The 13,469-nt window shown below is 58.2% G+C and overlaps 3 protein-coding genes across 6 annotated transcripts; 2 read left to right on the forward strand and 1 right to left on the reverse strand.

Moving 5' to 3' along the window:
* Nucleotides 1-80: 80 nt before the first annotated feature.
* Nucleotides 81-2,367, forward strand: PTGES3L (prostaglandin E synthase 3 like). The gene is made up of 7 exons (XM_082297290.1): nt 81-213; nt 619-732; nt 868-934; nt 1,229-1,327; nt 1,706-1,795; nt 1,900-1,953; nt 2,183-2,367. Exons 1-7 carry the CDS (start codon nt 206-208, stop codon nt 2,189-2,191), a joined length of 441 nt encoding a protein of 146 aa, XP_082153416.1. The 5' UTR covers nt 81-205; the 3' UTR covers nt 2,192-2,367.
* Nucleotides 2,368-2,473: 106 nt separating this feature from the next.
* Nucleotides 2,474-8,472, forward strand: LOC309582246 (alanyl-tRNA editing protein Aarsd1-like). Of its 4 annotated transcripts, XR_014227093.1 has the most exons (14): nt 2,474-2,620; nt 2,694-2,816; nt 2,891-3,050; nt 3,490-3,547; nt 3,893-4,049; nt 4,140-4,256; nt 4,889-5,019; nt 5,126-5,192; nt 5,385-5,476; nt 5,915-5,969; nt 6,511-6,605; nt 6,747-6,897; nt 7,455-7,528; nt 8,349-8,455. XR_014227093.1 is itself a non-coding variant. In XM_082297288.1 (13 exons), the coding sequence occupies exons 1-12, from the start codon at nt 2,582-2,584 to the stop codon at nt 6,880-6,882; spliced, it is 1,230 nt and encodes a 409-aa protein (XP_082153414.1). In that variant the 5' UTR covers nt 2,474-2,581; the 3' UTR covers nt 6,883-6,897; nt 8,349-8,472. The 4 variants fall into 4 exon arrangements, 3 of the variants coding, with proteins under 3 accessions (XP_082153414.1, XP_082153413.1, XP_082153412.1); XM_082297288.1 differs by lacking the exon at nt 7,455-7,528 and having other exon boundaries at nt 8,349-8,472; XM_082297287.1 differs by lacking the exon at nt 8,349-8,455 and having other exon boundaries at nt 7,383-7,460.
* Nucleotides 8,473-9,128: 656 nt separating this feature from the next.
* On the reverse strand, nt 9,129-11,370 carry G6PC1 (glucose-6-phosphatase catalytic subunit 1; the record flags this gene model as incomplete). Its single annotated transcript, XM_082297404.1, has 5 exons — nt 9,129-9,640; nt 9,740-9,855; nt 10,093-10,201; nt 10,521-10,630; nt 11,141-11,370. 5 exons carry the CDS (start codon nt 11,368-11,370, stop codon nt 9,129-9,131), a joined length of 1,077 nt encoding a protein of 358 aa, XP_082153530.1.
* Between the last annotated feature and the right edge of the window lie 2,099 nt (nt 11,371-13,469).

Consider the following 13,469-nt stretch of genomic DNA (forward strand, 5'->3'; position numbering starts at 1 on the left):
GCGGGACCGGGCGGGGCCAGCGCGCCCCCTCGCGGCCCGGCGTGGTGCCTGCGGCGGCCCCGGGGGCGCGCCCCGGGCGGGGCGGAGCGGGGCGGGGGCAGGGCCGCGGGTTGGCTGCCCCCGGCCCGGCTCGGCCCGGCCCGGTCCCCGCGCCCGGCAGCCGCGCCCCCGGCCCGAAATAGCGCGGGGCGGGGTCGGCACCGCCATGGCGAGGTGAGCACGGCCGGACGGGACTGGTAGCGCCCGGAACCTATGCACGGCGCCCGGTGCCCGGCTGAGGCACCACGGGACAGGAGCCTCCGACCTGGAGCGGCGGGGAACGGCGCCGGGCCAGGCAGAGGGGAGCGGACACAGGCCGGCCGGGCCCCGCCGACTGCCCGGCCAAGGGCGTGAGGGGCCGGAGAGGGGAGCGTCCCGGGGCCAGTGTGCACTGCCCACCGCCCCGCCAGCACCCTCCCGGCTCCCGCCGCCAGTCCCGGGGCTCGGCCCAGGCAGAGCCCGTGTCCGGGGCCTCTCCCTCGCCCCCGCCCGCCGTGCCCCGCGCGGGCCCTGCTGAGCACTGCTGGGCACCGGGGAAATGCCCCGCTGGTGATTCCCGTTGGTCTGCTCTTCCCCAAGGCAACCTGCAAAGACTCTGTGGTACGACCGGCCGCGGTACGTGTACCTGGAGTTCTGTGTCGAGGACAGCACGGACGTGAAGGTCGTCATCGAGGACCAGCGGTTGGTGTTCAGGTGAGCTACCACTGCCCTAACGACCGACATGGCCCTGCTCTGGGGGTGTTTCACAGGGCGAGGAGGACTCCGTGAGAGGGGAGCACGCATGGCCTCAGCTCTCTCCTAAGCCAGGTTGTTACGATGTTTTGGCAGTTGCAAAAATGCAGACGGTGTGGAGTTCTACAACGAGATCAACCTGTATGCCAGGGTCAACTCCAAGGTGAGGCTTCCCGCCAACAAACAGTTCTTCGACAGCCTCTGTCAGCCTCAGAGTCAGGGCCAAGCTGTGCAGTCTTGAGCAACACTGCTTAGCATTGGATGCTGTCATCCTGAGAACTTCAGTGGGGTGAGCCTGAGAGCCCTGACCCTGGGGCTGATACTTGCGGTGCTGTCTTGAGCCAGAAACAACCTGTCTCTGTGGGTTAGTGTCCCTCACAGCCTGTGCAGGGCTGAGCTTTAACCCTGTGCAGAGAGGAACCTGGCAGACATTGAGGCACCCCTGATCTCTTGGCAGGACTCACGGGAGAAGCGCTCTGACCGCTCCATCACGTGCTTTATGAGGAAGTGGAAGGAGAAAGTGGCCTGGCCACGCATCACCAAGGAGAACATCAAGGTGTGTGTGGTACCTGGCAGCCAGGACCAGCCTCAGCACGTGTGCTATGCCCACTCAGCACCTCGTGGCTCCTAGGAACCAACCTGCCCCCAGGACAGACACAGAGGCTCCCACAGGGGACCCCAAGACAGAGCTCCCAAAAAAGCCCAACCTGATAATCACCTCTAGTCACAGACTTCTGCCCTCCAGGAAGGATGTGGCACCCCTTTTCCTGGACACACTCAGGATCAGGACCAGTGCCTGCAGGCAAAGGGACACTGCTGCTTCCTGCCCCATCCCAGTCTGACAAGGCCCCTCGCCTTATGCAGGAGCTGCCCCTGGGCTGTGTGTCCCCGCGGTGCTGCTCCCCCCCTCAGGGGATGCTCTCTGTGCCCACAGCCAGCCTGGCTCTCCGTGGACTTTGACAACTGGCGAGACTGGGAAGGGGACGAGGAGGTGGAGAGGGCCATGGTGGAACAGTACGCAGAGGTGAGCTGGGCCACTGGCCTCAGGATCCTGGAGCACACTGTGTGGGTGCTTGGGATGGGGGGACACCAGCCATTTGGGGATCCAGCCATTTGTTTCCCATCCAGATGCTGGAGAAGGTGACAGACAAAGGCCCCCCACCAGCCATGGATGACCTGGATGTAAGTACCACCACCCAGCTGCTTCCTGATGCCCTGCCGAGCACAGCCCAGCTTCAGCCTTCCGCCGGCTCCGGGACACCGGCAGCAACTCCTGCTGCACCCCTCGGGCAGCCTATCCTGGAGCCAGCGTGGAAACGCTCCCCGGGACAACTGGCTGGTGCCACCTGCTGCGACCGGGGCTGGCCCGGTCTCGGCCCAGTCCCTGGCACCTCGCTCCTCCCTCCCGCAGGATGACTGAAGCCCAGGCCCCCGGGGCCACGCACCGAGGAGCAGCGCGGGCAGGGTTCTCCGAGGAAGCGGGGCTGCCTCAGCTCGTGCCTCGCCGCGAGCAGCGCTCCCGACCCTGGGCGGCAGAAGCGCTCCGGTCTCCCGTACGCGGTTACTCGCGCGGGGCAATAAACGTGAACTGCCGCAGCCGTGTGCCGTGCGCTCGGGTCGCCGCCGCGCCGGGCGCTCGGGAGCCGTCACCGCCACCGGCCCCGGCAGCGCGCGCCGCCGGCGGGAGCGCGCCCGCGCGTCACCGTGCAGGCTCCGCCCGCTCGCGGCACGGCGGCCGCCGCTGCCAGGCCCTGTCCGCCCGCGGCCGCTGTCGCCGCCAGTCTCGCGTCGCTTCTGCCGAACGGTCGCGATGGTGTTCCGGTGCCAGCGGGACAGCTGGGCCCGGCAGGTAGCGTGGGGCCGGGGCCGGGGCGTGGGGCAGGCCCGGGCGGGCCCTCACGGCGGCACCGTCTCTGTCTCAGTTCACCACCAGGGTGGTGTCGTGCCGGGCGGCCGAGCTGCGGCCCGAGGGCGGCGGGGAGCCGGTGCGCGGGTTCCAGGTGGTGCTGGAGGACACCATCCTCTTCCCCGAGGGCGGCGGGCAGGTACGGGCAGGTACGGGCCGGGCCGGGCGGGGGCCGGGCCGGGGCCGGCGGCACTGACGTCCCGTGTCCCGCAGCCGGATGATCGCGGCCTCATCGGGGACGTGCCGGTGCTGCGCGTGACCCGGCGGGGCCCCGAGGCCGTGCATTTCGTGCCGGCCGCGCTGGAACCGGGCGCTGAAGTGCTGCTGTCGCTGGACTGGGAGCGCCGTTTCGACCACATGCAGCAGCATTCAGGTCCGTGCCGGTACCGAGGGGCTCCCGGGAACACCCCGCGGTGGGCGCCGGCGGTGCGGCCTTGGGCGGGTGGGTGCGGTCCCCACCCTGGTCAGGGTAGGGTGAAACCTACCTGTGTTCTGTGTGCACAGTCTGTTCCTGGGTCTACTGGAGGCAGCAGGTGCCCCTCTGCGAGTTCTCCTTGGTTTGTAAACAAACCTACCGAAAACAGGTTTGGAAGGGAAAGTTCAACCTGCCTTGCAGCCCCCAGCGTGTGCTGTAGTGCTGCCTGGACCCGAGGCCCATGAGGCCAGAGCTGTCTCCTCGCTGTTCTTGAGCACTGGCAGGAGCCCCATAGCATCCAGCACTCGCCTGTTGTGGAGAATGTCAACAGCAAAGACACAGCCTGACTGAAAATAGCAGTGGCACTCAGAGCTAGTGCTTGCACGTCTCTTTCCAGGACAGCATCTCATCAGTGCCATTGCAGAACAGATGTTTGGATTCAAGACAACTTCATGGTGAGCAGGATAAAGGTTCCTTTTGACCCCAGTGTTTTCTTGTTTGGCACATGCCACCATGCTACCTTGCACAAAGCCTGAACACTGAAACACCAAAAGCAATTTGGACATTTCACTCGAGCTCAGATGTCACAGGAGAGGTGACTGACCTGGAGAGAAGCTGTACAAAATGTTTGCTCTGTCTTGTCCTCCTCAAGTGTTTGGTTTCTATCTGGTGCTTTGACCATAACAGGGAGAAGAGGGAAATCTGTTTTGTTTCAGTCACCACATTCCCACCAGTGGGATGCACAAAGGGACCTCCCAGCTGGTCTCAGCTACAGCAGCAGATGTTCTTCCCTGGTGCAGGGAGCTGGGCCGTCAGCGAAGTGTCATTGAGCTGGACACCCCCTTGGTGACAGCAGAGCAGGTCACAGCCCTAGAGGAGAGCGTGAACGAGAAAATCCGGGACAGGGTCCCTGTAACAGTGAGGGAACTGGCTGCAGATGACCCTGAAGTTGAAACAGTGAGTGGTGGGAGAGAGCTGATGGTATTCGTGGGACGGGAATGACTGAGCACAAATGTCCCTGTGTTTGTCACTGTTCTCCTCTGCCAGGTGAGGAGCCGAGGGCTGCCCGATGACCACGTAGGGCCAGTGCGTGTTGTGGACATCAAAGGCATTGACTCCAACCTGTGCTGTGGGACTCATGTGTCCAACCTGAGTGACCTCCAGGTGTGTAGCTGCAGGTGGGCTGCCTCTGGGAGCCACACTCCACACAGAACACAGCCAAAGTCCCTGGGATCCACAGGCTGCTCAAGACTGTCCTGATGGGGAAGGGGGTGGCAGCAGCCCCAGGCTGAGGGAGCCCCAGGCTGAGGGAGTCCCAGGAGGGTCACACACAGGCTGGCAGCCTCAGGCTCTTTTGTTTCCTTGTAGCAGAACTCAGCCCTGTGTGCATCAGTGATGTTCTTGCACTGCCAGGGCTGTTGGCATGTTCCCTCTGCTTAAAGTTCTCATATTTTTGAGTGCTCATCATGGATGAGAAATCTTCTGTGCAGGGAAATGGCAATAAAATTCTAGGCCTGCCTTTAAGTATTTGTGCCTTCTCAGTCATTGGTTGGAGTCTGTTTCCCAGCAGAGACATCCAGATGCCCTGTAGAGTACATCTCATGGCTAGAGAATTGCATAAATTCCACTGTAGCACCATACCTAGTTTTTGGTATGTTGACTTCATGGTTGATTTTCATCAATTTATTTTCACTGGCAGAGAGTCAATAGTCACCACAAGACATAATCTGGCAGGAACTGGCCACCCGTGTGTATTACCAAAGTGCTGTTCTGACCAGGTTGATTTTCTTTTTAAGGTTATTAAACTCCTTGGCGTGGAAAAAGGGAAAAAGAACAAAACCAACTTGGTTTTCTTGGCGGGAAACAGAGTGCTGAAGTCAATCGAGCAAAGTCACAATACTGAGAAGGCTCTAACCTCCCTGCTCAAGTAATACCCTTTCCACTTCTGTTACTTCATCTTCACTCTTTGCTCCTCTAAGAAATCCTTCCTTTGTCCTTCCCAGCAGTGATCCAAAGTCTCCCATTTCTTTCAGAAATGGACCAGGTGAGCATGTAGAGGCTGTGAGGAGACTGCAGAGCTCTGTGAAACTGCTCCAGAAGGTACAAGAGTGGCTGCGAAAAGTGGGTTGTCACTATTTCCTGTAGACCTGAGCTTTAGTTTTGGTAACTGGGAATCAAGTTGTAGGCTTCTGTTTTTGTGGCTATTGTGAAAAGTCCTCAAACCTCTGGGAACAGAACTGTGTTCACACTGACTTCTCCAGCTGCAGTACAGTTCATTTGCTTTTCTTTCAGAATAACCTGAACCTGCTTAGAGACATTGCTGTTTTGATAGCCCGGGACTTCAAGAGCAAACCTGCTCCAAGGCAGCTGTTTGTACTGCACAGGTATGGGGGAGCTCAGGGAAAGAGGGGCCAACAGCATCCCACACATTTTATGTGTGGATCTCTCACACCTGTTCAGCTTGTTTTCTCAGTGAAATAAGTAGAATATTAAACTGCCTCAGCCTGCTGCAAAGTTAACTAATTAAAGGAATCTGTTTGTTAATTCAGTCACTGAATTCTTCTGGTTTTGTAGCTGAGAAATTACTGTGTCCATCTAATACCCTCTGCACTTGATATTTTCAAATAAAACCAGGGAGCTCTATTTCTTAAAGACAACACTTAAATAATTCCTAACATGTCCACAGGAGTGCTCAGCAAGTATTTACATATAAGAGCAAGACACCAAAATCCCTGGTCAGGCATTTGGGTTCTGATTGAGGTTTTGTACTCTAGAGGGAGTTTTTGCTTCCTTCTGAAGTGTTTTTTTATCCCTCCATACAGGAAAGAGGGTGATTCTGAATTTATGAACATCATCGCTAATGAGATTGGGACAGAGGTGAGTCGCTGATGAAGACTAAACTGACACCACTGCTTTTTCACCCCAGTTATGCATGGACAGAGGCTGGACAGGCTGCTGTTCCTGCCACAGTCATGAGCTGCAGATCTGGTTCCTTTGACAGGTACCTGAGGTTACCTGTCCCCAGCAACCTCAGTCTGTAGGGCAATCACCAGCAGTGAGAATTCAGAGCACTGGGGAAGAACCTTATCCCCCAGGAGCGCTCATTGGCTGAAATAGGTTAGGATAGGATTAAGTAGATGTAGAATAGAAAGAAGAGAAGGTTTCAGCCACAATCAGCTAGTTCAACTGCCAGCTGTATCCTTTAAACTTGGGATACCCTGGTACTGCTCTGTCCCAACAGCACATGACTGAGCACAAAAGGTTCAGTTGCCACTTCCCTTTTACTTTTTTCAAGCAATCTCAGTCCAGTAATGCGCGCAGACTTTTGAACTGTCAGTTTGCTGTGGCCAGTGTTTGTCCTCTTCTTGGATGAGGAGGGCACTGATTTATCTGGAGCAAGGCCCATCTCTGTCCACAGGAAACCCTGCTATTCCTGACTGTGGGAGATGAAAAAGAAGCAGGACTCTTCCTTCTAGCTGGACCTGTTGAAGCAGTTGAAAATTTAGGTCCCAGGTAACATGTTTTGTGATTTGTTTAACATGAGTAAGAATTCTGATGTTGCAGACTGAGCAGCTGCACAGTGTGATCCAGGCATGGATCCGTGTTTGCTGCCTGGAGCAGGTTGGACTTCAGCCTGTGGTGTTGTTGCTGCAGGGTGGCAGAACTGCTGGGTGGGAAAGGAGCTGGGAAGCGCGGACGCTTCCAGGGCAAGGCAGCCAAGATGAGCCGTCGAGGAGAAGTGCAAGCTTTGCTCCAGGAATTCATTAGCCATCAAAACCCTGAAGCATAAGAAACAATTCTCAAAGTAGGTTTGTCTTCCCTTTGTTTGCATAGGCTCTGCTAACTTCTCTACCAGAGAATAAAGACCTGAACCCAAGAGCTGGTGTGCACATGCTCTGCACGGGCTGGTTTGGTGCTCACGGAAACGGGGAGGGGATCTGCCATGGACGCTTTGCTGCAAGGGCTCATTTCTCAAGACTGATGGTACAGGGATTAACATAGTCCTTAGTTAACCACTCTGTAGGGTTCCTAAACCCAGAAGGGGCCTCCCACTGGCAGTACATTGGGGTGTTTTGCTTTGCACCAGTTGCTGAGGAGGAGCTGCTTGACACGAGCACTCAAGCAAGAGGCAGCTGATCCTCCCAGACACCTTGGGCTGGGCAGGGAGCAGCTGGGAGGGAGAGCAGGTGTCCCACAGGCAGGAGATCGTTCCCCACCATGTACCAAATCCTTTCCCTTGGTGGGGCACAGTTGTTACTGGCTGTTTTCTGACCATCGGTAGTGTTTCAGGCTGATGCAGCTGTAAATTCCCTCGGGATCAGGCTGTTCCCAGTGTTCCCTCAGCTCACCTTTCCTGCCCAGGCAGGTCCTGGAGCTGCTGCAGTCTCCTCTGGGGGAACTAAAGTGTGCTGTGGAGCCACAACAGGGCACACCAGGTAATTTGAGAATTTACCCTTCCCCTTCTTGCTAGAAATGGCATGACGGGTTTACTCCAGATGTTAGTAATAAACAGAGAAATAGAATAAAAGAAACCTCCATCCTAAGGAAGTTTATCTGTCATGAACAAGGGGATGGAGCAGCCCCAGCAGATTGTGTTCCTGCCCATGGCTGCTGTGACTGCTGGCTGCATGGCCACAGCTTGTGGCTGAGCTGTTGGGATGGCGTCAGAACACAGGGAGCAGCACTGATGCCTGGAACTGGGTGTGGGGTCAGTGCTGCAGGGGCTGGTGCTTTGGGAGCGATCCTGCACATGCACACAGAGGGTCTGGCAGGAAGAAAGTATCTGCACCTCCCTATCTATTTTTGGCTCTCTCAGACTGAGTGAGGATGTTTACTGAGAGTGTTCATAGCCAGGCTGTACAGCCTGCACAGCTTGGAAGGCAGCAGGCTGAGCCCACAGGCCTTCTGCTGCCGAGTGAGCACTGGGCCGAGGCAGGGGCTGGGAGACTGAGGTGGCAGAGGCCTGACCCAAACCCCACAGCACAGCTAAATGTCAGCTCTGTCCCCAACACCCTGGGGGCTCAGCACAGCCCCAGCTGAGCCAGTTGGTCCCAGAGCTAAGCTTGTTTCTGTAAGCAGTGAGGTGACACAAGTTTGTCCTGACACAAGGTACACCCAGAATACTTGGATGAACAGCACAAAAAGCAGCTCATTGCCCCCACTGTGCTGTCAGTGTTCAGCTGCACCTCAGGACAAAAGGTAAAGAACCAGGGCACCAGGCTGTGCCCTTCCCAGTGGCTTGAATGTGTCTTGCAGGTGTTGAGGGTCTTCAGCACCCAGGAGAAATGTCCTTCCTCTACCATCTGCAGGCTGTGCCACAGCCCTGCGCCCAGGAGCTCATCCCCCATCCCATGGTGCTGGCCAGCAGGACACAGACTCACCAGCTCAACAACCTTCAGCTTTAATAAAATACCTCCTGTGCACAAGCACACCCCCCTGTCATGTGTGCAGAGATACAGGTTCAGTTTGTACACACATGGGCGTCCGTGCTCCCCACGCCGCGTCACACAGGGGTGAATACCGACCGTCCCAGGGCTGGGGGGGGTCCCCACACTGGCACTTTATCTCCATGTCACAGTGTCTGCCCATTCCTGTCACAGAGCTGCCTCTTCAGCAGACCCCAGACACGCAGAGGTGAAAACCCTTCTCCCAGTCCCCAGTGGGACTGGTGCCATCCCCAGTCCTGCAGTGCGGAGGTGGCATTGTCCCCACGAGCTGCAAGGGAGTGCAGGACCTCCCACTGCTGCTGCTGCTGCTGAGTCCTGGGCAGGTGATCCCCACCTGTGGGTGCGGGAGGGACAGCAGGGGAGTCGTGGGCATGCAGGGCTCTCCGTGCCCTCAGCCAGCCACAGACCGGCGTGACTGACACTGTGGGTCCGTGTTGTGGGAGCCACCCAGCACCACTGGCCCGGCCTCCATGGCCTGCTCCCAGGGCAGGGTCAGCCTGTGCGGATTCAGCGGGAAGCAAACAGTGGCTGAGGTGCACCCAGGGCCTGGTAGCTGCCCCTGAGCCCAGGGCCGGGGTGTCTGCCTGCCTTAGGCAGCCTTTTTGTCCTGCGTGGCCAAGAGCTGGGAGAGGCAGTAGGGGATGAGGCTGACAGTAGCCAGCGGCACAGCTGCACTCTTGCAGAAGGAGAGGGCGTAGAAGAACAGCTGCATGTGGGAGGGTGGCTTGAAGGCATCGAAGATGTGGAGGATGAGGAGGGAGACAGCGATGCAGCCCAGGCGGAAGGGCAGCTGCTGGCCCTGCTTTAACCGGCAGCTCTCCTGATACATGTGGGAGTTGAGGGCCAGCCCCAGCCCGAAGAGGATGCCCAGGTTACGGAGGAGGCTGGCAAAGGGAGTGGTGTCAATGTGGACCCACTCAGGGTGGCTGCACCACTTCTGTGCCTTCTCCAGCGTCCAGAGCAGGTCCACGCCGAACGTCCAGAGCAGCAGGTAGAAACCCAGGGTGAAGCTGAAGAGGAACAAGGTGATGCCCAGGTACCGACGGAAGCTGGCATTGTAGATGCAGCGGACATGATGGAAGGTCTTGGCCACGGCCATCCCTGCCGGTAACAAGGTGGGAGCATTGGTCAGTGCTGCAGGTGCTGCAGCCCAGCACAATGGTGCTGCAGGGAAAGGGATGGGGGGTCTGATACGCTCACCTGAGAAAACCCCTGCAATCACCTGGTGGGGGAAGTGAGCAGCAATGAAGACTCGGGACACGCAGACGCAGCCCTGAACTGCCCAGAACCCCATCCAAAGCACTGTCCACAGCACCCTGTGAGGGACAGGTGGCCCTGTCAGTGCCAGGGCCAGCTTGCCCTGCCCGTGGCACTGCCATCACCTACTCCAACCAATGCCTGGCTACCTGCTGAGCCTGTCCTCATGCAGACCCTACCTGAGGTGCCTCAACCCAGCTGTCAGTCCACAGCTTTGTGCCTTGATGGGCTTGGCTGTGCCTCTCAGTGCTGGAGCTGCCTCTGCCTAGCACAGGTGGTTTTGGCACACAGCTTACCAGTATCTGAGTGTCCTTGACTGCTTCTTTCCCTCAGCAGCAGAGAGGAGGGCCGTCACCATGACATAGTACACGCCTGCTGCACCCATGGCATGGCCAGATGGGCTTCCTGGGCAAGAAGAGAGATCCAGGTCAGACTCTGCATGGGCCAGAGCCGAGCACAGGCAGGGGTTTGCACTGAACCACCACAGCTGCACCAAGGGTCAAGGTCTGCTCTTCGCAGGGGCTGCCCTGCCTCCTTCCACTGCAGGCACAGGCAGTGTCCCCAGGAGCACAGCAGTAGTGGCCCTCTCTCCAGAGCTGTCCAGGGGCATGTGCCACCTGCAGGCTGCCAGCCACAGCCCTGGCCAGGCCAGCACCTCCCTCCTTGTGTGTGCAGGTCAACCTGCTGGGGCTGGGGGACCCTACCAGTGCTTGGGGAACCCTACCAGGGCCAGTCTCACAGGTGAGCGGGAACTGCTGGATCTCTGGTGCAGAGTTGTTGCCGTAATAGTCCGTGTCAAGGACCCACCAGTATGGTCTCTCCCCAAAGAGGATCCTGAAAAGAAAAGAGAAGGGATCTGGGGAGGTCCTGGGCACAGCTGCAACTTTAGATCTGTGCTGGGAGATGGAAGAAGCAAAGGACCCACAAGTGGTCCAGGGCGTCCTGACAGACACAGCAGCCAGCTGATTGCTTGGTTCTGACAGCTGGCACTGCCTGTCCATGTCCCCATCCCTAGCCCTGAGGGGGAAGAGCAAGAACTTCCTGGAAGCAAGTCAATGTGACCTCCTGTGGTGAGGGGCTCTGTGAAGATCCCTCCAGGCAGCACCACAGCCCTGGCTGATGGGAAGCTCTGTTTGCAGGAAGCTCCATCTCTCTGCTTGGCACTGGGAAGAGGGGAGCTGTCGCTGCATGGCTTGGGAAGGAGTGACTGTTGTCACTGCCCAGCTGGGGCTGAACTCTGGTCTTTCTTCTACTCCAGCACTGGGGCCGAGAGCACCCATCTGGCCCTCACCAGTCCAGGTGTGCCAACACACTCGGTGGGAGTGTTGGCTCAGGGCCACTCACCACTTGAAGACGAGGTTGAGCCAGTCTCCGATTACAGCCACCCAGATGAGCCTGATGCCCACCGCTTCACTGAAGTGGAACCAGATGGGGAAGAGGACAAAAAAAGCATTCCTGAGATCAGCGGCATAAGAGATGAAGAGGAACCAGTCCTGGGAGCCCTGGAAGCGCTGCTGCAGCCACTGCGTTGTCCGGATGCCCGCGTCGTGCAGGAGGTTCATGTTGGCCTCCATCCTGCCCTGCTGCCGCTGCCCTCGGCGTGGCTCTGGCTGTCCCGTACTCCACTGTGCCACTGGGGTTTTATACTCTGCAGGGTCTTGTTTGTGGCGGGCAGGTCGCTGTCCCAGCACTGATCTTTGGACCCAAAACCACTCTTTCCAAAGGTACATCACCAGGAGGTTGTAACAAACATGTTTGGAACAACTTACGTAAAAGGGGAGAACGGGCTTCGAGGGCACGTGAAGTGCAGGTGCTCCAGCCCCAGCCCCATCCCCTGCCCAGCCCCATCCCCTCACTCGGGGGGACCCTGCAGCCCTGGCTCCTCCGGCTATCCAACACCACAGTTCAGCTGCTCCAACTGAGCCGCAGCCTTTGCTCTGTTATCCCACGCTCTGTGTGACAGTCCTGCAGAGCTGCCGTGTCCAGGGCTGACAATTGCTCTCATCTCTCTGCCATCCCCCCGTGAACCACCACTGCAGCATGGCAAGGATGCCCGGGAGCGTGGAGCAGGTGCGTGGAGCAGAGGGCAGACTGCCCACCGCCCTCCTCCTTTGCCAGGCTAATTTAACCAGGACTTCGCATAATGGGAAACTTTCAAAGCCATTCCTGGAGGTCCCTGCAGTCCCAGACAGCCAGGCCTGGGACGCTCCTGGCTGCCAGGCATGTTCTTCTGATCTCTAGTGTGGGGCTAAAGGACCTTTGCAAATAGGGACAGCATTTCTCCTCCCAGCACCACACCTCCTGCCCCATCAGACCCAGGCTGCAGGGACAGAGCCGAACACCCCATTCATCCTGCGGTGCCCATGGCTGTCCCCTCAACCCCAGCCACCCTCTGCTGTCCCTGGTAGCAGTGCTGGCACCACAACTTTATCATCCACAACTGCAAAGACACACAGCCCTGCGGCAGCAGCACAGGGTGCCCAGACAGCACTCACCGCAGCTGAACAGGCAGCAAGGCGTTAATGATCAACAGCCAGTGAAATGCATCACTTATCTCCCTCCTGAGAAAACCCAGGTCAACATCCTTGAACCACTGCCCTGTGCTGTTTGCCTCTGTGGGAACTGTGTCCAGTACTGAGTCCTGCTCACAAACAGCAGGAGCTCCAGGCCCCATCCTGCCCCTCTGCCCGTGCAGAGCCCAGGGAGCCACAGGGTCTGACAGGTGAAACACCAGCAAACCTTGCTCCCTGGGATGTGGGCATGGATGGCCTGTGAGAGAAGCAGGCAAAGGCCACAGACTCAGCCCACGGGCACATCCTATCCAGCCTGGCCTTGCTGCACCCAAGGCAGATGGTCGCAGACCCTGGACTGAGCTCCTGACCTACAAAACATCCCAACAAAACAGAAGTTTGCACAGAAATGGAATTACTCTTGCAAAACAAATTCCCTGACAGCTCATTCCAGGGTCGTCAACTGAGAGTGGCTTTGGCCAGCGTGAAGGAATGCAGCAGACTTGGCTTCCGTTCCAAAAATATTTTGAAACCATCAGCAATAAATCCTTCACAGGAGATTTCACAGCAGAAAATGGGGCAAAAGGTGTTGGGGGATGGGGACTAGCACTCCAGTCCCCTTGGAAAAAGTCACTGCAGGAAAACTGGGGCCATAGTGGGGAGTGGGCAGGAAGCAGGATGGAAGCAGTCACCTCCTCCCTCCCAGCACAGAGGACAGAGTGGCTTGGCCCAGTACCCCCCTGTGCAGTGCCAGGTGCACATGCCACAGGTCAGGACTGTGCCAGAGCTGCCAGGGTCCACGCGGTCCCAGTGTCACTCCATCCCTGCCCTGTGGATAAATCCCTAGCCCCAAAGTCACTGTGTGGACCTGGGGCAGGGCAGGGCAGATGGAGCTGCCTGGGCACTGCGGGGTTCTGCATCCTGGCCAGTCTGACAATTGCCTGGGGTCCAGCTCATCCCCTGCACCAAACAGCCCTGGCAGCAGCACGGCTGGGGATGTGCTCTGTAAACTGGCTGGCTGGCTTTCCCAGGCAAGGAATGGGGCCAGGCTGGGGGAGCCTGATTTCTGCCCTGGGTCTGTGCACACCGAGCCCAGGACCAGCTGGCAGCCCAGGAGCCGTGTGACTGCAGTGGCAGCAGCTGGCTCTGGGTGTCCCCGTGAT

The sequence above is a fragment of the Coloeus monedula genome (genome assembly GCF_965178545.1).
Source record: "Coloeus monedula genome assembly, chromosome: 26".
Classification (NCBI taxonomy): Eukaryota; Metazoa; Chordata; class Aves; order Passeriformes; family Corvidae; genus Coloeus; species Coloeus monedula.

Excerpts from the sequence above, each read along its gene's own strand:
- LOC309582246 (XM_082297288.1), top strand. The coding sequence starts at position 2,582 with ATGGTGTTCCGGTGCCAGCGGGACAGCTGGGCCCGGCAG. Across the intron at positions 2,621-2,693 it reads GGGACAGCTGGGCCCGGCAG|TTCACCACCAGGGTGGTGTC; the intron begins GTAGCGTGGGGC and ends TCTCTGTCTCAG. Across the intron at positions 5,193-5,384 it reads CTGTGAAACTGCTCCAGAAG|AATAACCTGAACCTGCTTAG; the intron begins GTACAAGAGTGG and ends CTTTTCTTTCAG.
- PTGES3L (XM_082297290.1), top strand. Across the intron at positions 733-867 it reads GACCAGCGGTTGGTGTTCAG|TTGCAAAAATGCAGACGGTG; the intron begins GTGAGCTACCAC and ends ATGTTTTGGCAG. Across the intron at positions 1,328-1,705 it reads TCACCAAGGAGAACATCAAG|CCAGCCTGGCTCTCCGTGGA; the intron begins GTGTGTGTGGTA and ends CTGTGCCCACAG.